At 45.7% G+C, this 23562-nt stretch overlaps 1 protein-coding gene across 6 annotated transcripts in view; it reads right to left on the reverse strand.

Moving 5' to 3' along the window:
• Positions 1 to 23562, reverse strand: part of MYO9B (myosin IXB) — a 70778-nt gene that overhangs the window by 3553 nt on the left and 43663 nt on the right. For 4 of the 6 annotated variants that reach the window (XM_066635767.1, XM_066635764.1, XM_066635765.1 and 1 more), the window contains 22 exons: positions 23183 to 23305; positions 22515 to 22595; positions 21027 to 21137; positions 18157 to 18279; positions 17292 to 17441; positions 17019 to 17185; positions 15725 to 16621; positions 15160 to 15226; positions 14479 to 14597; positions 13769 to 13917; positions 12582 to 12772; positions 8858 to 8956; positions 7851 to 8027; positions 6624 to 6665; positions 6160 to 6271; positions 5511 to 5584; positions 4372 to 4564; positions 4101 to 4229; positions 3832 to 3937; positions 2452 to 2583; positions 1529 to 1652; positions 169 to 216 (listed from right to left, as the gene is read on the reverse strand). In XM_066635767.1, coding sequence (XP_066491864.1) covers positions 169 to 216; positions 1529 to 1652; positions 2452 to 2583; positions 3832 to 3937; positions 4101 to 4229; positions 4372 to 4564; positions 5511 to 5584; positions 6160 to 6271; positions 6624 to 6665; positions 7851 to 8027; positions 8858 to 8956; positions 12582 to 12772; positions 13769 to 13917; positions 14479 to 14597; positions 15160 to 15226; positions 15725 to 16621; positions 17019 to 17185; positions 17292 to 17441; positions 18157 to 18279; positions 21027 to 21137; positions 22515 to 22595; positions 23183 to 23305 — 3414 coding nt within the window. The other 2 variants (XM_066635766.1, XM_066635769.1) reach the window with 2 other exon arrangements.

Here is a 23562-nt window from a genome sequence, read left to right on the forward strand (position 1 = left end):
GGAAACCAAATTCAGGATCAGCTCTGACAGCTGCCTTCCCCAACCAACCGATGACTAAGCCAGGAGGGGACTGGATCATGCTTTTTGTTCATGAGGAGCTACGAGAAAGGCAGACAGAGAGGCGGCTAATCCATGCACTGAAAACCATGCACTGGGGCTTCCACCTACCAGTGCTCCCTCACAGGGAGATGAAAAACCAAGTTTTACAGGCCATGGCTAGAGAAGGAAGGAGATGAAAATGATTTTCACAAGTAGTCAGGCAGACTTATTCTCGTTGGATAAAGATCAACTACATATAACATGGAAGAACACCAAGAGGAAATATTCCCTAACCAACCATCAGTAAGAATGTAGATCTAGATGTTACAGTTGTATGTGCAAGAAGATAAAAACCTAATGTGCACAAGCATGTTCAAAAAGTATCAAGACAATCCTAGTACAATCTCAGAAAAGATTTTAAATTCCAAATATAAATGTGTTCTTGGGCATTTTGCTTCCAAACAATTCTTCAACTCAAGACTGGGCTGAAACAGTGCCACTAAAATTGAAGTTAAGAGCTGAAACTTTCATCCACTCAATGCTTGCTTTTTTGACCCACGAGGTGAGCTGCTCAAAAGGTGTAGGTTTTGTAGCTGAATGGCACTCTCATGAGTGGCATATTTTTTTCCAAGTGCCAACTCAATTTTGTATGTCTGTTACACACACACACAAAATGGGGAGACAGCCATGTTGGACACTTCCAGCAAAAACAAGGAACCTTGTGACACTGTCAAGGCTAACACATTTATCAAGTTTCTTCTCTCACTACATTAACACAGCTAGGGTTGGCTCAAGGTCTCCCGGCACCTGAGGTGACATGTCTAATACCAATAGAAAATCAATCTTTGCTGCTTCTCTTCTTCCCACTCCCTGGATGTGAAAAAAGAAGAAGGGAACACCTCTCTACCACACTTGCTCTTCCAAATCCAGAGAGCAGGAAAAGGAGCTGTAGAGGCAGATGAATAGTTGCCATTTCCCACAATCCACCGCCTGAGGCAATTGCTTCAGATGGCCTCACAGATGGGCCAGTTCCAAACACAGCAAATCAAAGAAGACTAGCTTATTTCTAATTAGTGCTGCTTGTGAGTTGTCACTGTGTACATTTGAGCTCTGCATGGTAATGTCACAGGCTGGACCTCTTGTAATTCCAGCATCTGGCCTCCTCATCCACAATTTTTTTCCCTTCCTTTACATCCTGTGTGCCTAGTTTCTGCCAGCTACGAATAAGACCATGCATCTAATGAAGTGGACTGCAGTCCATGAAAGCTTATGCCACAAGAAATGTTAAGACTTTAATGCCACCAGATATTCTGTTGTCATACATACAATCTTACAGCTTCTAACGTTTAACTGGCATGCATGTGCACACACAAAGTTCACAGCTCCTTTTCTTCTGTTTCTAACAGCCCAAACTTGACTGATCAATATACACTTCCCCTGCACAAGGACAATTCTGGGAAGGAGAAGTAGCCTGCAAGCCCCTGCTTACCGTGTTCTGTCGGAGCAGTGATAGCCGTCGGAAGGCGATGCTCTCAGCAGCCTCCAGCTGGCAGATTTCCTCCATTTTTATTTTGTACCTTCTCATCTGCTCCTTGATTATCATCTCCACACACCTAAACATGTGTGTATTTAAAGTGGAAGGGAAAACGAGGGAGGAGATTATGAATAACTGACAGGAAAAGTAACGTGGATCCCTCTGCGGATCCTGTCGGACAGGTAGAGGAGGAGATCAGAACGTAAGGGGATATATCTGGGTGTTAACTGGCAGGCGCATGCATGGATGGTATGGGGTCAGGATATGTTGAATGACAATGACAGCCACTGTAATCCTCACAGTACGGGGAAGGATGTGGGAGGAGTGTCATTGGGTGGTCATACACCATGGCTCCATGCACTGATGGTGCACAAAAACAACCAACCAGGCAGCCAAATTCAATTTCCCATCAGCTCTACCTGTCTGTCCTCCCTCCTCCAGCAGGGAACGATCCAGGCTCTACGGCCCCTCAGAAGGAGCAGGCTGAATCAGAGAAAGCAATGGGACACAAATATGTTTGAGAGGATATGGAATTGGGTGGGAGAAGGCCTGGGTTTCTAATTACATGGACAGCAATAATTTATTTAAACAATTTATATCCTCTTTCTCGCTGAATAAATGGAGCATTTAAGGTAGTGAAGCATCATAGAAGATGCTCTCTAAAAACTTTTGGAATGTCTGCTACAGGAATCCATCTAACTAGTCCTCATATTATCTGCTGGAGTCAGCAACAGTACCCCTCCCAACCCTCATTTCACTTGAAACTTCGCAGAAGCTCCCCAGAACAAGAGACCAACTCTTGCTCTCAGTGACAATCTTACTTCCATATTAGGAAGCTTTCTACACCTCTGCCTGGCAGCCATATTGGGCTTACTCACGTGGTTGTTTTGGAGACATCCTTCATACTGGTGAGAGGATCGGAGTTGTCTGGACATCGCAAAAGGCAAGGCGCAAAGACAATGGCCAGAGCATTGGGAGACATGCGGTTGACATCTTCCAACAGGGCCACCCTGTGGTTGGATGTTTGGAAGAGAGGTTTCTGGGGTTAATGTTTACCGGATGAGACTGAGTATGGCATCTTTCACTCCCATGCCTTCTCTGCCACTGAATTACATTAATAAAACAGTCTGTCCAAATACTTTCTTTCCAAGGGCTGTTTCTTTTCACACATAGGCTATCCTAGACTCTACCCCCAACCCCACCAACACTACTTGCTCTGCAGAACTGAAGGAACATGTGCATGGGTACATCCGACATTGCCTGCTACATAGGCTAATCCTTGGTCCCCCTAGCTCAGCTATTCCAAGCCTGACTGGTTGTAGCTCTCAATCTCAGGCAAAGAACAATCTTTCTCACAGCTCTGGTACAAGAGATCCTTTCTACTGGAGGATGAACCTGGGATCTTCTGTATACAAAGCAGCCGCTCTGGCACTGAGCTACAGCCCCATCACTCAAATGAGGGAGAAGGGAAACTAAACAGCATAAATAAATCCCTCTATAAAGCACTGAAGATGAAACCTCATTGGCAAAACACTTGACTCATCTTGTTTGGTGAGTCATATTGGCACACCTCCATATTTGCAGGGGTTCTGTTCTGGAACCCCTAAATCTTTAAATATGAGGTGACACCAATCCCCACCCTCCAGAGGTGAGGGAAGCAGAGCTCCCCTTGCCTCCGGAAGGTCCTCTGAGCCTGCCAGGGGCCGCGGATATCTCGTTTTTCATAAAACGCTTCATAAAGTGTTCATAAAACGTTTTTCATAAAACGCATAAAAAGTGACGCTTTTCCACCTCTACAGGAGGGAGCTGTGGGCTCCCTCCACAGTTTGCTGTTTCACATCTGTGATAAAGCAGTGGCAGTGAAGGAAAGGTTAGCCTTGCTTTGTGCAAGGCCTTTTATAGGCCTTGAGCTATTGCAAGACCTTCATTCATTTATATAAGTTCCATCTCTAATATATTAATGTAAATTGATTTAAATTTGAAATGTAAATTCTTTTTTTCCTGGCCCCTGACACAGAGTCAGAGAGATGATGTGGCCCTACTGCCAAGAAGTTTGGACACTCCTGTCTGAAATGATTTCATACTAATTATTCAGAGTAATTTTTGTTACTAGTCAAATCCAGATTCTTTTGCCAAGGAGCTATTTTTGGGAAAAAATAAATCTGCCCCACACATGGGCACACAACCTCAAGTTTCTGTGCTCCCCTCCTTCCAGTACAGGAATAGGGCGAGCGAAAGCAGTCAAGGAAGGCCCTTACTTCACAAGGTGAAAGATGAGTCGCTCCAAAGTGTCGTGATTGGCCCGTGGGAGCTGTTCAAGGACGCTGTAAATGGCACAGAGCTGCTCCTGCTTTCCTGGGAGCTCTGAGGGAGGGGGGAGAAGGGAAAGATAGAGAGATGTCGAAGTTAGAAACCCACTGCTGTTGCCTCCCACCAACTGTGCATAAGCACTTCACTGACTCTCTGTAGGTAATCAATTGGTGCAGGGATCAACACGAGCTTCACTGCCCTCCTTCTGGTCACTCACCCACTGCCCGGAGGAAGTCATTGTACTGGGCAAATGTCATAAGGGGATCTGGTAACTCCCGCAGCCACTGCTTGAAGATTCCAGTGATGGTGTGAATGGGGTAGTTCTCCAGCCGCACTATGTTTGGATCTGCAGAGGAAGGAAAGAGAATGAGGCAGCCTGCCTTGGTGCAGATACCCCCACAAGGAGAGGAAAAAATCACCCAAGGAGGGTTATCTGTATAGGCATGGAGGCACAATGCATTCAGGGAAAGCAGCACATATGCCCTTACCAGCCTGCAGGGACTGCTTCAGTTCCCTCATACGATTGGCCGAGCCCGACTTCCGATAGATCCCTTCAGTGTAGAGACCATGCATCTCAACATACTCCAGGAGCTTCTCCATGACAACAGGGACAGAGTCCTTCTCACTGGTCAAGGCACACACAGGCACCCCAAAGTGACGGGGCTCTGGGTCGTGGTCCCCCTACAACCACATGAGTCTGAGCATTACAGAGTGTGTGTAACTTTGCAAAACTAACTTACAAGTATCCCCCGATCAACACTCAGAGTATACTACGAAAGGAGACACACAACATGTTGGAAATACAAAAAGGCATACTTCTTACAAAACAGGAGTTGTGGAGACAAACTTTGGACCCACTGTGATGAAGAGCCACCCCCTTCAGTTCAGTTCTGAATAGTTCAAGAGGAATAACATTCCTTTTCAAATTTGCTGCCTAACTCTCTTCATCAGCACCTTTCCCACTGAGACTTTCTTGAAGAAGAATGAATAATCCACTGGGTGGGCAGGGTGCCATCTGTCCACTGTGAACAACACATTTATCATGGTAAGACCAATTTTTTTTTTCTAGCACAGTGGAGCAGGGTCTCCTCAAATGAGTCCCATTATTTTTACACCAGTGTGAGAAAGTTCACCAGGTGATTTCATAGATACAGACTGAACGACCATGATGGTAGTTTGAACTTATGTCCTGCCTCTCTAGGACAGCCCATTTGGCCTTCACCTGCAGAGGTGGAGCCACTGGAGGTCTGGGTGATGTATGGGGCTTTGACTTAGAAGGTCTGGTTGTAGTGGAAGCCATCATGGGTGAGACGTGGCCATTATCTCTTTACAGAATAATCTCGGTATTTATATGCCACCTTTCTGGTCATTGGATTACTCCTCTGAATTTATTCAAGGCGGTTTACATAGGCAGGCATTTCTAAATCCCTCAAGGGGATTTTTACAATTATAGAGGTTCTCTCTTTCAAGAACCAACAACATATGTTCTTATTACCCATATAGGAATCTAGTGGCAGAATCCTGGTGCTCTTGGCATGAATCTCTAGCAAACTGTGGCAAAAGCCAGGGTAACATCCAGCTTTCATGAATAACAGCCAGTTCAATGCAGGGAGCAGCGGCTGCTTACCTTCCTTGCTGCTGAAGATGTACACCCACTTTGGATCCTAGACAGGCATTTCTTGTGGCAAGTCAGTTTACAGACTGGAGAGGGGGAGGAGAGAAAGGGAGAGAATGTTGGGAAAAAGACACATGAATTGCAAGGGGGGGAAAAAGCAAGGCTTCGCCATTCCTGGATGGGGAGATCAGGGCAGGAGGCGTTTCTGGACTGCATCCTGCAATGTGGAAGAGAAAGCTGACTGCCCTAAGGCACCTTCTGGGCAGAAAAGGCTTTCTTCTCAGGGGGAAAGGAGATAGGCTACCTTGTTCCAGGTAGAAAACAAATAGGGGCTCTTCTCACAAGTCACCAAGGAAGGGCTTCAGGCTAAGAAAAAGGACCAGATATTGTGTGTATATTAACTGTCAAAACCTTAGCACTGATTGATCTGCAGAGAGAGGAACACATCCCTGCCAGATGTGGCACTGAGGTGAGCGAAGGGATTTCTGCCTCCAAGGGCAATATAGGAGTGATTTTCCCATCACTGCTCCCCACCAATCATGTATAAAATTTGTTGTATAAGAAAGGCACGCTGTCAAGTTTGGAGTTGGAGCCAATTTGGAGAGGCTGTGGGTTTGTTGTGGTTAGACTGAACCAAAATCTCTCCTTGCCCCACACTTACTACTGCAAAGGCAGGCCTTCTCCATGGGCCAGATGTAGGAACAGCACTGCTCACAAGACTGCAGGATGTTCACTTGGTAGCTCACGAAGACATGACCATTGAGTTCCTCAATCTGGTGGGAAAGGAATGAAGGATCAGAGCTTTGCTTGCTTGGGGTTATGCAGCTCAAACCAATGGGAAGAGAGGCTGCAAGCTCCCTTCAGATGCAACAAAGTCTTTTGCAAAAAGTCTGCAGCCCCACCACATCCTGCCGTGCTGCCACCTCTACACAAAATTTACAGGCTGCATCATCCCACTGGTCATCCTTTCTTCTGCCCAGCACCAAGATCAGTCCAGGCTGAGGGAACGAGCTGGAGAGAGGCTTGCTGCTTCTTTGGGGCTTCTTGGCCTCTACCATCAGCAAGCACAAAACTCACTCCCAATTCAGTGGCTGACAGAGTTCTGACTGCTACCCAGTTACTCACCACACGCTCCTGCTTCCGCTTCTTCTTCTGTGCCTTGCTTTGCTGTTGAGGGGAATGAAGAAAATGGTACATTGGTCTTCCTTTCCCCAAACACTCCTTTTTTGGGGCATTCATGTAAACAACATGATGCTACTTTGGATCAAGTCAGACCATTGGTCCATATAGCTCAGTGGCTGGCAGCAGCTCTTAGAACCTCCTTTCCAAGTCCTGCTTCCTGAAATCCTTTACATGTCAGAGACTGAGCTTAGGATCTTCTGCATGCAGAGCAGGTGCTCCAGCACTGAGCTATGGATGCATCTGTTGGACCCAAGAGATACCATTCAGACTGCTGGTCCATGTAACCCAGTAATGTCTATTCACTTCAACCTGGAGAACATAGAGCAGTGTTTCTCAAACTGTGGGTCTGGACCCACTAGGTGGATCGCAAACCAATTTCAGTTGGGTTCCCATTCATTTCAATATTTTATTTTTTACATATTAGACTTGATAGTACCATGGTATGTGACTGCATTGGGGAAATGTTACAAATCTGTACTTTAACTACTATTTATATGCTTTTAACAATGATAGTCAATGGGACTTACTCCTGGGTAAGTGTGGGTAGGATTGTAGCCTAGGATTTAAAAAAATTTCCCTGCCTGATGATGTCACTTCCAGTCATGACATCACTTCCAGCGGGTCCTGACAGATTCTCATTCTAAAAAATGGGTGCCAGTGCTAAAAGTTTGAGAAACACTGACCTAGAGAATTCCCAGGCTCTGATTTGAGCCCCACCTTGCTATCTGATTGGCTGGCAGCTTTCTAAACATTCTTCTTGGGATTATTCCACACAGGTATTTTTCAGTTAGACGAGAACAACCTGGAGCTCTTGCCTGCTTCCTTTATCTGCTCTTTGTCCTCTTTCAGACAGCTCCCTCTGAAAATGATCCTGGTTTATGCCTCTTTAGCCATTTAATCGCCTCATCCTACAACCTGAGGCTGCAGCTCTCTAACTGGTACCATTTAAAGCCTCAAGCTCTGATAGAGTAGGTTGAATAGGCATGTTTCCCAGGACACAAAGCTACCAAACCTGGGTGCAGACACCAGAACCAAGTGGGAGGGAGGAGCTCAGCTCTGCAGGAATGGGGTTGCCTGGGCTGCCCTTTCCAAGACAGACAGGCCATGCCCAAACTTGGAAGGAAAACTACAAATCCTGCAAAGATCACACAAAGAAAGGCAATGCCAGACCTTGGGGTGCTCTGTCTCCTCTTTCTTGGCATAGCTGCGGGCAAACTCATCCAGTAGGGTCTGGAAAAGGTTCAGGACCAGCTTCACATCTTTCTCTTCTCTCTGCTTTGCCATGTTGTCCACCAGGAGCTGGTAATTCTCCATCAGGTCCCGGTAACCAACGTGGATCTGTCCGTTCTACAGAAAGAGACAGCAAATGAGTAAAAGGGTCACAAGCTTAAGGCTTAAGTGCACTCAGCATGCAGATAACAGAAAGGTGGATGGAGATGTTGGTTCCTCTGCTGCATCTCAGTGCACTCAACTACAGGCAATGCTAAGGACAGTGTTCACATGCGATGTTCAGACAGCAAAAGCACGCGGGTGACTGTATAAAAAAACTTTTCCTGAATCCCCTGCCAATCTTCTGAAACAAATGATTGAATTTTGATGAGTTCCCAAAGCGGGGGAGCAAAGTTCCATAAGGGTGAAACAGTGTATAATTAACTTATGGAACTCACTGCCAAAAGATAAGATGAGGCCCACTAGCTCTTATGGCTTTTAAAGGGGTTTAGCCAAATTCATGTAGAAGCAGAGGTCTAGCAAAGAGTTTTGAATGGGGTTGCTAACTAGAACATTCAGATTTAAAGGCAATTTACTTCTGAATACCCAATACAGGAAACAAACAGCCAGAAGGATTTAAGACATCAGTTTGGTCATCAGAGGCACCAATTACTACCCTCTTCCATCCCCAGCCAATTTATGTAAGGTTCCTCCCCCACCACCCAGTTTTTCTACTGGCTGTTTCCAGCATCAAGAAGTTCAATAAAGCACAGGGTTTAATTTTAGTTTAAACTCATTTTGTTTAAGTTCAAGTTCTTTGGTCTTATTACTCTGCTCTTAGGTGGGACTCCCAGCAGTTTCCCATTCAGAATGCTGATCAGGTCTATGCCTGCTGAGATTCAATAGTGCTGAAATGTCAGCTGCTGTTCCCAGGCCATTCACTGGGTGCTCCGACATGATCTACTTACAGGGGCAGAATACATGGTCTTGATGTTTCCACGGAACTTCTCAGTGGCTTCGAAAAACAAGCATTCAATAGCAGACTTCTGGGAATGAAGATCGTTGATCTGAAAAGCAGCAACACTGGTATGTCACTAAGGCAGTCATTCTGAGAAGAAAAAAATAATGAACAGACCTACGCTAAACTGCTACAACTCCAGTATTCTTCATCCTGCTACTAGTTTAATATATGCAGGCAAATAAGCCTGTATATATTCATGTTAGGGAAGCAAAGGCTTCAAAGCACTATCATTCAATGCCACAGCTTGTAAGAAGCTGCCACACAGAGTCAGACCCTTGGTCCATCTTGCCTAGTATCATCTGACTAACAGCAGCTATCAGTGGTCTCAGGCCTTTCCCAGACTTGCTATATATTACCAGGAAAGGCCAGGGGTTGGCCCTCTGGATGGTGAGGGAGGGAAAGGGGAAATGAAAGGAGACTTAGAGATGGCAGAGAAATTGAATGAGTTCTTTGCATCTGTCTTCACGGCAGAAGAGCTTGGGCAGATAACGCTGCCCAAACGGCCCCTCCTGACCAAGGAGTTAAGTCAGATAGAGGTTAAAAGAGAAGATGTTTCAGACCTAATTGATAAATTAAAGATCAATAAGTCACCGGGCCCTGATGGCATCCACCCAAGAGTTATTAAGGAATTGAAGAATGAAGTTGCTGATCTCTTGACTAAAATATGCAACTTGTCCCTCAAAACGGCCACAGTGCCAGAGGACTGGAGGATAGCAAATGTCACGCCGATCTTTAAAAAGGAAAAGAGAGGGGACCCGGGAAACTATAGGCCGGTCACCCTAACATCTATACCGGGTAAGATGGTGGAATGCCTCTTCAAAGATGGAATCTCAAAATACATAGACTAACAAGCCTTGCTGAGGGAGAATCAGCATGGCTTCTGTAAGGGTGAGTTTTGCCTCATGAACCTTTCAGAATTCATTGAAAATGTCAACAGGCATGTGGATGCAGGAGAACCCGTAGACATTATATTTTTGGACTTTCAGAAGGTGTTCGACATGGTCCCTCACCAAAGGCTACGGAAAAAACTCCACAGTTAGGGAATTAGAGAGCAGGTCCTCTCCTGGATTGAGAACTGGTTGAAGACCAGGAAACAGAGAGTGGGTGTCAATGGGCAATTTTCATAATGGAGAGAGGTGAAAAGCGGTGTGCCCCAAGGATCTGTCCTGGGACCGGTGCTCTTCAACCTCTTCATAAATGACCTCGAGACAGGGTTGAGCAGTGAGGTGGCTAAGTTTGCAGGCGACACCAAACTTTTCTGAGTGGTGAAGATCAGAAGTGATTGTGAGCAGCTCCAGAAGGATCTCTCCAAACTGGCAGAATGGCAGCAAAATGGCAGATGCGTTTCAATGTAAGTAAGTGTAAAGTCATGCACATTGGGACAAAAAATCAAAACTTCACATATAGGCTAATGGGTTCTGAGCTGTCTGTGACAGATCAGGAGAGAGATCTTGGGGTGGTGGTGGACAAGTCGATGAAAGTGGCGACCCAATGTGCGGCAGCAGTAAATGTGGTCAATTCTATTCTTGGAATCACTAGAAAAGGTACTGAGAACAAAACAGCTAATATTATAATGCCATTGTACAAATTGATGGTAAGGCCACACCTGGGGTATTGCGTCCAGTTCTGGTCGCCACATCTCAAAAAAGACATAGTGGAAATGGAAAAGGTGCAAAAGAGAGTGACTAAGATGATTACTGGGCTGGGGCACCTTCCTTATGAGGAAAGGCTACTGCGTTTGGGCCTCTTCAGCCTAGAAAAGAGGCGCCTGAGGGGGAACATGATTGAGACATACAAAATTATGCAGGGGAAGGATAAAGTGGATAGAGAGATGCTCTTTACACTCTCACATAACACCAGAACCAGGGGACATCTATTAAAATTGAGTGTTGGGAGAGTTAGGACAGACAAAAGAAAATATTTCTTTACTCAGTGTGTGGTTGGTCTGTGGAACTCTCTGCTGCAGGATGTGGTGACGGCATCTGGCCTGAATGCCTTTAAAAGGAGATTGGACTGGAGAAAAAATCCATTACGGGTTACAAGCCATGATGTGTACGTGCAACCTCCTGATATTAGAAATGGATGCAGATGCAAGGAAGGGCACCAGGATGAGGTCTCTTGTTATCTGGTGTGCTCCCTGGGGCATTTGGTGGGGCTGCCATGAGATACAGGAAGCTAGACTAGATGGGCCTATGGCCTGATCCAGTGGGGCTGTTCCTATATTCCTAGGGATTTAACATGGAACCTTCCACATACAAATTGTCATGAATATGTACAGTTTAGGCCTAGGTTAGCATGTGAAGCCTGAACCAAACTAAGTCAGTAACAGAGAAGTGGCTAGCAGTTCCTAGCTGCAGGAATGTGAGTAAACCAACTACAAGAATTACAACCCATTGCAATGTTTAACACCTCAGTAGACTAAGGGGCACCTGATCAAGCGGAATTGAATGCAGTTATAGATCTCCAGTTGGGAGGGGTAAGAACTAGGAGGGCTAGTAACCCGACCCACTCTGAGAAGGTTCTGTCCTCAAAAGTTTCCAATTGGACAGTCTAAATAAGTATGAAGTCACCTCAGTACTATTAGCATAAGAAGTATAATAATGAGTGCCCCAAGGGGTGTGTCCGGTTCCTTCTTGGACAGAGTTTTTGGGTGCAACATCCTGCACGCTGTGAGCTCCATTGTCCACCATGGGCATCTGGCCTCACAGGTAGCCTGGATCTAAGAGATCTACAAGAGTAACAGACCCAGGTGAGAGATAGGGATTAATAGAGATAGCCAGCTAGCTTTATTATTTTATTGCTGATATGTTTCCTAGATGTTTATGCCTCTAGCATTTGCTGCCTTATGTAACCTTATGTACTTAATAAACTAAAATCTCTTACCAAGTTGTTTCATTGTCTGTTGGGGACAAAGGTTCAGAATCCTGCCTAGCAGTTCAGCAAGCTACCAATTGCTCATTGAGGCCTAGTAACTTGAGGACTGAAGCTTTAATTGGAGAAAGAGCTCAGTGCCTGCAAGGGATAGAGTTAAGCCTAGAGGGTCTCAGTGTCCCTGGACTGAGGCACTGGCACATACAGGGTGGTGACATTACTACTGGACGGGGGGGGGGCCTGAGGGCTTTAGGGTTCGAGAACCAAGAACTCTGAGCACCCCAAACCCCCCTAAGTTTGCAACAATTATCCACATTCTTCCTTACACAGAACTAGACACTAGCTTGTTATGAAACTGTATGAATGTATGAAACAGACTTTGGACTTAGGTGCTTGCTCTGTCCAGCCCACTGTTTTGGTCTCAGAAAAAACCAAGCCACATATCAAACCCCAGATCTACCACCATGTGTACCAGTGCCAGTGCAACTGGTAAATTAATTGGCAAGACTGACTTGATGGGGTAAGCTATTCTTTTTGGAAGCAATTTTGGTGCAGATGTGCGATGGTTGGTATGAACATTTTATCTTAACCTTTCTCCAAGAAGCACAAGGCAGCATATAGAGTAGTTCTTCCTCACAATCAGCCTGTCAAGTAGGTTAGGCTGAAAAATAAGTGACTGGCTCAAGGTCACCAGTGAGCTTCATGGCAGAGCTTCATGGCAGACTGGGGATTTAAATATGAAAATAGGGTCTTTTCTTTTTATAAGTGGTAGTTTTGTTGTTAGACTAAAGCTCTCTCACCTTATTCAGGAGGAACTCGTCCAAGTATTTCAGCTCGTTAGTATTGGTGATTTCCCGCAGGAAGGGTGTCCGCCATTTCTCTGGCGCTGTCTTGGCTTTGCTGATCTTAATGGTGCCTTTCCGTTTGGTTTTGCCTGCATCTTTGGTGTGGCGCTCCTCTGGGAGGGGGTGATTTGGATGCTTGGAAGGAGCTGGAGAAAAGAATCCAGATGGTTTCCTATGTGGGATTAATGTCTTCCAGCTAGAAATTCCCTTGGGCAAAATTTTACATTAAGAACAGCATTTCTCTATTGTACTTTTTGTATTTTTCCTCAAAATTAAAAGAAAACCTCCCAACTGAACACCTCTCACCACAGCAAGTTGTAAAACAAAGAGCATCTGTAATAATCAAAGCTTTACATAACTAATTTTTGCTAAGCAGACAATAAAGCAATATCTAGATAGACACACACCCTTTACATTTAACCTGATTTCAAGTTGGTATAACCATCAGAGTTCCTCTACAAACAAATGGAAATGGTAATCTGATGTGCATGTACACCACACTTGGTCAGAGATTTTGTTTTTTGGATTTATACCCTGCTTTTTCTCCCCAAAGAGCATTCAAAGTGGCTTACAAGCATAAAATCACTATAAACACAATATAAATATTTCCATCTCCTAAAAAAAATTAAATAACCTTACGAATATCACATTAAAAGCCGGAAAAACAAAGAACCTGATTTTAGAAATGGGCTATGTCAGAATGCCAGATGCCAGGGAGGGCACCAGGTTGCAAGTCTCTTTATCTTGTATGCTCCCTGAGGCATTTGGTGGGCTGCTGTGAGATACAGGAAGTGGGACTAGATGGGCCTTGGGCCTGATCCAGCAGAGCTCTTCTTATGTTCTTAACCAGCAGCAATCAATACTTAAGGGCAGATTCTGGTGCCCTTCACAGAAACGACAATTCTCACAGTGCTTAGAGTAGGATCCTGATGGTAGTAAGGCCAACCTGAAACTGGTTTAAATTTGTTGTGTAGTTCTGAATGAGACAGAACACTGCTGAGTGGTTTTTGAAGAGCTGGGAGAATCAAGAAGCCCTCACCTAACTGACAGAAGAACCTTCTCTCTTCCTTTCTTGCTTCTGTAATCTCAACTGATCTGTCATCTTTCTACTGATGACAATCCCAGTAAGCGCCAAGTCTTACCTTCTGCCATTCTGTGAGTTATTGTCATATCTGTCAGTGGTATGCATGCCAAGGCCTCAATGTCCTCCGGCACATGAGAGCTCTCCTTGAGATTCTTCTTTTCTGGTTTCTTGCCCAGGAATCTCCGCAAGGGGCTTTTGAATGTGGATCTGATGGGAAAGTGCAGGTAGCAAATCAATTAGCACACCATCAGGCAGAAGGAGCATACAGCTGTTTAAAGGCCATCTACAGAAATGGAAGGGGTGCCTATGGTAGAAGGGCAGGAGGGGTTTACAAGAGGAGGGCCTGGCCTAGCCAGGGAGGGGACTTCATGTGACCAGGAGGACAATTCACAACCAACCCAACATTTAGTCACTCCGATGGAGCAAGCGGTTGTGTACAAGGAGTTCAGAGGCCAAGTTGCAACAACGAAAAAAGGTAGACTGCAAAGTTGCAATTTATTGTCCACTGCATTTCGACGACTGATACAGTGTGAAAGACTGTTCTGGTCACCCCTTCAAAGAACCAAAGTTGAGTAGCTGGGAATAGCAGTAAAGACTCACAAATCCTTGAAATGGGTTGGGCAATAAATGATTTTATCTGCACCAAGAAAAAAGGGTAAAAAAATTAAGAGGGGCATGTGGAAGAGTTTTCCTCCACCCACTGGCCCGCTGCCAACTTCCCAATTTTATTTTTTCACATCTCCAATTCCAAATGCAAAGCATGCATACTTGGCATCCATCTGCTGGCCGGGCACTGACGCTACATCAAGAGGGGAAGGTAGCTCCTCAGACTTTCTCGGTGTGAGCTGTTTCTTGTTCCTGTCACCCTCTGCTGTGTCCAGAGATTGCTGTGGAATATGAAAAGTGATACCTTGATATCAAAAACTTAGAGGTCACGTTTAGGATATTACAGCTATTTTAACATATGTTAATCTTAATTGCTTCCTTCCTGAAAGGGATGCACCAGGAGAACGATATGAACGTATGTAGTTGCCCTCTATTCAGCCAGTGAAAGAATCCATCTAACTCAGCATTATCTCTTCTGACTGGTAGCTGTTCTCCAAGGTCTCAGACAGAGAATAGTGTCTCAGCAGACCTTGTGCATGCAACATCTGTGCTCTCCCACTAGGCTTGGATTCTCCCCATAGTAAAGGAGTCTATGGAGCTGTATTATGTTGAACCGCTGACCCCAACTAGCCCAGAACCACTGGCAGTGGTTACAAGAGTCCTATAGAGAGGTTCTTTTTTCCAGAGTTGCTTCCTGAAATGCTTTTAACTGGAGATGCCAGACAATGAAGGCAAAACATTTGCTCCCTCACTGAGCTGCAAAAGTTTCAGAATCTGCATCAGCTTCCTGTAGTAATTGCATGGTGATTTAAAGGGACAGATCTTTTGGAAGAGTGCCAGTACCTGGCTTGCAGAGGTGGACAGGAGGAGCCCACAGATGTCATCCAAGGAAGAAGCTGTCTTGTTTGCTCTGCAAAAAGAAGAAGAGGCATTTTAAAACAAAACCATGCTGTTTAACTTCTAGCATCAGGTATTCGATGCTGGGCTGTCTCTATAACATTTCATTTAGCTATCATGAAGCTACATTTCTGCTCTCGTTGTGGGCTTCACAGTGTATGCTGGCTGCTGGACCAGATGGACTCACCACAGAGTGATCCCAGCAGTCAAGTTCTGATCCACTTACAGACACAGACATGCCATTTCACAATTTGCTACCCAATAGTTCAACTACTTGTAGCTTAACTATTGCTCATCATTGATTTGGGCAGGGAGTACTCTTGTCTTATGATGTAATACAAACAGAGAATGACAAAAGAAATATCCAAGTGCTGGAAAGGGGGAGGGTAGCACAAGTTGCAACTGAAAGCCAAGCTCTAATTCAAATCAATCCCCAGCATCTCCCCAATCCCAATTATTAATGCTGGACCAGAAAGCTGCATTCAGCAGGGATCTGCCAACCAGGATTTACCTTACTAGTGGTGGTGGAGACTGGGCAGGCTCACCCCTCTCATCCAAGGACTGGCTGTGCATTTCATCCCGCCCGGCCAGTTGTCTCTTGTCCTTCCACCTCTCCCGCTTGTCCCGCAGTTTGCCTGGATCGTCCTGATACCTCTGAATTGGAAAGGAGGTGGGGCTGCCCAGGTCTTTCGAAGCCCCCTGCTTGCTTTTGTTGGTGGAGCTCCGGAAGCTCCTGCTAGAGGCTAGGTTATTTTGGAGATTCAGGGACAACTCAGAGGGCCTCTCAGGACATGTGAAGCTTTGGCTGATTCTGATCTTGGGGTTTTCCGGCCTTCCAAGACCATTTGCATTAGCCATGTTAGCTGCCTCCTCCTGCTTCAATCCCAGTGGCAGGCTGGAAACAGAAGCACTGCCATTCAAACCAAGAGGATTTTCACCAGTCCTTTGTGCTCCCTCTTCCTCTGTACTTTTAGGAAGTGGTTCAGAAGAGATGGCATCCCCTGCCTCATACTGCTCAGGGTTGCAGCTCTCCTCCTCTGCTATCTTATGCGTTGGACTGTCTTCCCTGCTGGGGGCTCCAGGTTGCCCCTCAAAGGCAAATGACACATGCTTGTTCTGCAGCTTATTGTGCTCCAGCCCCCTCTGCCTGCGGGATTCCCGTTTTTCCCGACTGCTGGCCGTGCTCTTCTGGGAGAGGAGAGGTGCCTGCTTTCCCACTTGTTCATTCTCAGCTCTATCCTCCTCCTCCTCCTCCTCCTCAAACTTGACCCTCTGATCAGTCTGCATCTCAGGTTCTACAACCATTTGATCAGAGATGGACTCTTCTGCCTGGCCAAGACCATTCTCTTGCTTGATAGCCTTCTGCCTTTCAACCTCTAGTTTTTTCTCCATGAGCATTTGATGAAACCTAAATGAACAGTTTTAAAAACAGAAGTAAGAGTTGGCAACTGTAGTCAATACCAGTAGCCAAGCAGTGTAGCCAGGGCCTCTCTTAGAAGTAGTTCACAGCAGGGATTCACTTAGTCCATGAGATGCTTGGCTTGCTCTGAGCAACAACTTGCTCCAAATGAGGCATCTTTTCAGAGCCAACAGTTTGATAAGATCAGGTGGATCCTATTCACTCCTCATGTTACCCAATTCCTAACTGGGCTGAAGGCTAAGGAACCACCAACTGAGCACCTGCAGTGCTGGTACTTTAGAGCAGCAGATATCAGGCTAATGGGCAAGCAGCCATAATGGTGCAGAGAATAGTGCCTGGGCCTTGCTTCAAGACACACATGTGCATTGCACCTGGCACTGCTCACCTCTTGCGTTGGAGGCGTCCCCTGACCAGAGCCTGAAGTAGGCAGATTCTCTCCCGCTGCTGCCGATAAGATTTCCATTCTCTGTACCCACGCCAGCTTGACTGTATGTAAATGGCAGCATTCTCCCTCTCTAGTGCCCGCCGGACATGGTAAGAACGCCAGCAAGCCTACAAGTGAAGAAGCACAAATGAAAAGCTACTCCCACAGGCCTATGGGAAAAAAGCAAAGTGTCGTGGATGCCAAGGAAAATGGCAACAGCCAGCAGGCCTGTACCTGCAAGGTGATTGCCGCCAGCCGCATGCGGAGATAATGCCTCCTCTCTAGCACCATTCGGAGCCAGCTCTGGAGGAGAATGATCTTTCGGATGACTTCTTTGTGCAGGGTGTCCTGAAGCACCTGCCGTACAGCCTCCTTCATAAAAACCTGGATGGCAGGAAGACTTTTATGTCACGGAAAGGATTAACACTTGCTTCTTCCAATCAAAGGTTAAAAAAAGATTAAAGCTACCCAACAGGGGAATACAGACTGAGTCTCATGTTCACAGAACTCACATGAATGGCAAAAATTGCATTAAAGCAAATTCATTAAAAAAAATGTCCCTTTGCTAGGCAATTTAAAAACAGCCTCACTGACCTTTGTGATATAAGACAGTCATTAAGCAGACAATCCATCCATCAGTCTCTCTCCAGGTGCATAGAAAGGATTCGCTCTGAGCCAGCAACCCCTCCCTTCACCCAGAGCAAAGTGATTATCTTTCTTTCACATGCTCAGGAGGAAGGGAGGGGGTTGTTTGCCTAGGAGTGAAGCTGTTCTAAGTGCCTGGAGAGAGAATGATTGATGGATTATGAGCCAGCTGCCCCCTCTCGCATTAAGGGGGTTATTGTTAAATGACTTTTTTCCCTTTAATTTAAAGGGCCCTTCTCATCACACTGAGATAAAACTAAGGGTGAAAAAACTGTGGATAATTAGGTTATACCTGTAGATACACACACTTAAAAAAAATAAAGCAAGATCAGCATGCATGCTACTGTACAAAGTAGAAGACCACCAGTCCATTCCCTAAGATACTTACAATCTCAACTTTGACACACAGAAAACAGACAAAAGGAAGACTGGTTAGCTTTTTAAACAAACAAACCTTGGTCTTCCCTATTTGGTAGCTATTCACATCCAGCTGCAACTTGGTCAGCAAAGCAGAGATCTCTTCCTTGGAGGCTTGGGCGTTCCTAGGCAGTAGGACTTGGAACTGATCTACAAAGTCCTGCGAAGGCAATGTGCAGAGAAAAGTAAGCTTAGGGAGTTTGCAAGTGTAAACCCATTGAGAGTTTTAACCTGTCAGCTCCATGAAACATGACCCAGAATAGAAAAGTTCCCACAATAGCTCCAGCCACCTTCCAGAAAGATAAGACAAACTTGACCTTACAAGCAAGCAATCCTCCCGGCACACACCAGTGCACACAAACGAGCTTCCCAGGTGACTGCAACAACGCTCATTCCCGAGACAGATGCCATCTTATCCAGCCACCACACTGGCTTGATTCACAAGTTATGCTGCCTACACAAATGTGAATTTGTGTACAATTGGGACTGTTTACATGCAGAAGGAACCATTTTCTACATAACAGGGCTGTAGTAAATACTCCCCCCATTTCTCTTAAGAGAACCCCTTAAGCTGAGTTATTCTTCTATCACTAAACTGAGTCTCAAGGCCCATCTTTGTCAGCTATTTTGTGTACTGCTCATAATCTTCATCTGGCATTAGAAAAACAACAGGTCTTACCCAGCTTTACAGCTGAGTTAGGTGTGAACTAGTTCACTAGAGATTCCAACCCACCTACTCAAGTTGGAGGTCAGGTAGGAAGGTACAGGAAATCTTGAACCCTCCAAATCAGAAAGGCAGAGGGACACTAGCCAAAACTTAAAGGAGAGCACCAAACTGCTCTGGAGCTGTTGCTGTCAGTCACAGGGTCATGGCCTATGTTATTGTGGGATCCTGAGGGAGATAATGGAGGTGAAGAGGAAACTGCAATGATGCATGTGCTTCTAGGCAGGGCCATGTCTAGCCAGTCACTTCAGTATTTTACTGTTTCCATTAGCTTTTGACTACAAGATCTGCTTTTTGTCTAACTCCAAGGCATTTTTTACTCAACTGCAGGAGCCTGTTTGTGTTGGATTTTTATCATTATCCTTTTTCCTTTCTTATTTTTATTCATTTTGGACAAGAGTTTTATACAACCATTAATCTTCCAGTGCACACAGCTATCTTCCTCTGTCCCCAATGGTCTCTCAGTATTGGACAATGTTTTTCCTTCAGAGTTAAATGGTGACATTTTCCCTTGGAACTCTAAGAAAAACTTGGGGGAGGCCATTGATATGAAAGGATTCACAAGCAGTCAGAACCAGACAGAGAACTTCGGTTCTAAGATACAGCTCTATATTTAAGAATATTTAAGACAGTTTGCCACGAACATCTTCTAGAACCTTCCACAGCTGCCTATAAGAGGAAGGCCAGCTCTGTGTGAGGGTTTTTTGCTTGACACCTGGGCATAAGAGAAGCTGACCATTGGCTGTGAGATTAGCTTCTTCGCCCCAAGGGGAATACTTTCAACCAAGGGGGTACTTACCCAACAGAACCTGTCAGTTGAGGAGCGAGTCTTTGCTGCTACCAATTGAGAGGTTTGGTAACATTGGTTCTAAACTGCATGCCATATAGCTTTGCTATATTCTTACCCTGCCATTTCTTAAACACCATCTATGTTATTTAAATAGATTTGTTATTACAGTGTCCATCCGTCAGTCTATTCCACCCCATCTACCCTGCATCCTCTGAGAAATTAAGGCTGCAGACAATTTGCCCAACATCAGAACTAATCACTATCAAGATCAAGTGTGGATAGTTTGGGGATAGGTTAGACAGCTGGCTTCACAGATCACTCCTCTAGCAGCCGGCTTCAATGAGGAGGAAACACCAGTCTTTGGACTTACCTTAGATGGTAAGTGGAGTGAGAAAGGAAGCCCCAGTTTCCCATAGATTTGAAATTTGGGAATCCCATAGATTTGATTTGGGAGGGAGCAAATTTTCTCTCCCAGTGGCAGCTGCATACTAGGGCTTTTGCATAGAAGTTACCACTCATCAGTGGGCCATGAGACCTCATTAACTTGCTTTGAAATCCCATAGATTTGATTTGGGAGGGAGCAAATTTTCCCTCCCAGTGGCAGCTGCATACTAGGGCTTTTGCATAGAAGTTACCACTCATCAGTGGGCCATGAGACCTCATTAACTTGCTTTGCCATTAAGGTGACAGTGGGTCAGGCATTTGGGTCCTCACTGGGGACCGGCAGCAACTAGCTGTTTTCATCATTGGGCAATTCCACAGATCATAGTGGAGGACATACTTAGTTTGAAACTCCTTAGTCCCAAGGACCACTGGACCACATTCCCCAAATTCCACCCTTTCCTTCCCAGGAAAGACATCCATATTCCACACTTGAGTTCAACACCCACTACACTACAGTCAAGAAGGCTGCAGCTCTCATCTCCTCTCACTGTACTCAGATGGCAGAGCATCATCAAGGGGGCCTCTGTTCCTGCACACTGCTTGAACACATTTGTAGGGAAAGGTCCAAGAGGGCAAAGGGAAGGCTTCCTTGGCCCAGCTTTCAGCCAGAGAAGGAACAGCTGCAGGGAGCTCCCTCCACCCCCAACCCGCCTGACAGAACATTCTGCTTCAACTGCCAGTTGCCCAGGGACTACGGAAGCAAGGGGAAGGATGGAACTCTGGCCCTTTGCTGGGTTTTTGTTGGGATTCTAATCAGTTGTAAGCCACCACAGGGATCATCAGATCAAAAGAGAGGGCATAGATCTTCAAAAACAATAATAAAATGAATACATCTAGCAAGAACAAGCTCAGTCAAAGACTAACAGAGGCTAATGAAACCGTTATAGGCAATCTTGCAACACTTCCTGACCCAAAGAAAGAAATGGGACAAGTCAGTGCCTGGCACTACCTGGAAGGTAAATTTGGCACTGTAGCCTGATCGTCGGATCCTCACAGTCTCCAGCATCCCTGTGTATCTCAGTTGCTGGAGCACCAACCTCTCGTCAAATAGCAGCTCCCTCTGAAAGGAAAAACAGCAGGACTTGCACAAACACATGGATAGAGGAAAGCCTATGTACACCCCGTTCCCACACAGAACAGAAAGTCTGCTCTATTCAAGCCACTACTACACTCTGGATAGCAAGCTTTGAAAGTTAAGCCAGCTTACTGTCGGCGCGCACTGTTGCAAACATGCCATAAGGCACTTGCGAGGCTTACCACCAGGCGAACACCCATGCTAGCCCAGCGCTGGGTTCGCGCCGGGCGAGTGCCCAGCCTCCATCGCTTGGCGGTCGCATGGACCGCCAAGTCACGGAAAGGAAAACAGGGCGGGGGGAGGCATTCGGGGGGCATGACGGAGAGACAGGAGGTGGGAAGAGGACAGGTGGGAGATGTGCTGGGGGAGGGAGTGGGGAGGGAGGGAGGCGGGTTCAGTGGAATTCTGCTCCATCCAGAGCGTCCGTGTGGGGCTGCTGCTTCACCGCCAACCTTTTGGTCAACAGTGAATCGAGTAGCCCCACTGCGAGGCTACTTCTCTTACTTGGGGGAAGGGGACAAAAGTCCCCTTCTCCAGAGGTGCCACCCGTGGCTGCCCTTGGTGCGCAGGATGTGCAGCAGCCATTTTCAGTGCCGCTGCAGCCGCATGCCACGGGAGCTCAGGACTGGACTGTAACTCATTCAGTGAACAGAGAAATGTCTTGACCAAGATGGTGTCTGGCACATCACATCTGAACATCAACTAAAGACAGAAAAAACGCTTTTTTCTTTAGAGATATTCTTATGATTATGTAAATCTATTGAGACTGCGTAGTATGATAATCCCATGAAAACTTCTATGATTTAATTAAGACTTATTCAACTGGATGACAGCCCTCATATTGTTTTTACTTTTCCATCTTTGTACACGACACAAAGTAGTATGTATTCTTCAACAGAGAAGTATGAGCAAGATGACTTTCAGCTTCCAAGAAACATACAATTTAGATTTTTCAACAGAGGGAATGGAAGGCAACATTAAGATTGGAGGAGATGAAAGTCTACGAAGTCTAGTTTATGTAAGGATGAGAATGGAGTTCCCAATGCTGTTTTTCCCCCGTTTTTTGAATGCCAGTTCCCTAACCTGGGCTTCATTAATTCACTGGTTCAAGTTGCTCTTTTCCAAAGCTTAAAGGGTAGCCCCAGAATCCTTACATGCATGCTCTCTCTCTCTCTCTCGCTCTCTCTCTCTCTCTCTCTCTCACACACACACACACACACACACACACACACACACACACACACTTTTCATCTTACACAGCAGCCTTGTGCATGTGTTCCTTTGTTTTTAAAGACAGGTTGGGCTACTGGGTGTTGCCCTCCAGCACTAACATTCTACCTCCAGGATGTGATGCCTACCTACCTTCTCAGAGTTGGAGCGAATGCAGCGGATGAAAAATGGCTCGGCTTTCCCCAGAGTCTCCAGTAGCTTGTTAAGGGAGGTCTGGAATGAAACACAAAGCAGGGGTTTGTTAGACACTGTCCCTCATAGAGAACCCCAGGGAACTCTCCATGAAATTTGTCCAAACTCCTTTTAAAAGCTGGTGGTATCACCACATCTTGAAGCAGCAAATTCCATACATCAATCACGTGTGGGTTCCCTGTCTAGCTTGGCCCTTCTACCACTCACTAGCTGACCCTGAATTCTAGTGTTATGAGAAAATCTATCCTCTTTTTCCATACTGGACCTCATTTTATAAACCTTTCTTGTGGCTCCTCTGCTCTTTTGTCAACTTTTGTGAAAGACAACATGAATTTCTTTAGAAATAGAACTTGAAGTCCCTGCTTCTCACCTCTCTGCTCTTTCCTTCTGAGCTATCAGTACAGTCCCAACTGGGGTGGTTCTAGCATTGAGCCTGACTTCTCAAACAACCTAGTTCCATTTCATGATCTTTTCTGACAGGGTGAGGATAAGCATTTAGAAATGTGGACAAGTGATCAACCCACTGAACAGCAAGAGAAGAAGCACAAGGCATGCTCACACATTCTCAGTCAAGGTCATTTCATTTCCTGCTAGGGATGGCTCCCTACCTGAAACTGAGCACTGATGCTGGGTGGCTTCTTCTTCTTGTTAAGGTGCAGGAGGGACTTTGTAGTCCGGTCATGCAACGTCATGCTCACAATGAGTTTCAGAGACTTTGAGTCCAGCAGGTTCTGCATAAAAGGGATTAACCACTGTTACAACTTCACACACACATAGGGAAGTGGGGAGGCAGATGGCATGAATTCCACTGCAGAAGTTAAAAGTGACTGACAGGGCTGACAAACTGAGGGGGTGCTACTTGCTTTACATGTTTCTTTTGACAGGATACATGGGAAGTTATGGAGAAATGTCAAATCCTGCCCCTCTTTTCCAATACATCTGACAGGCACTTCCTAGGACCTTGTGTTTCAAAAAGGGCAATTCGGAG

Source organism: Tiliqua scincoides, chromosome 8, assembly GCF_035046505.1.
Source record: "Tiliqua scincoides isolate rTilSci1 chromosome 8, rTilSci1.hap2, whole genome shotgun sequence".
In the NCBI taxonomy this organism is placed as follows: domain Eukaryota; kingdom Metazoa; phylum Chordata; class Lepidosauria; order Squamata; family Scincidae; genus Tiliqua; species Tiliqua scincoides.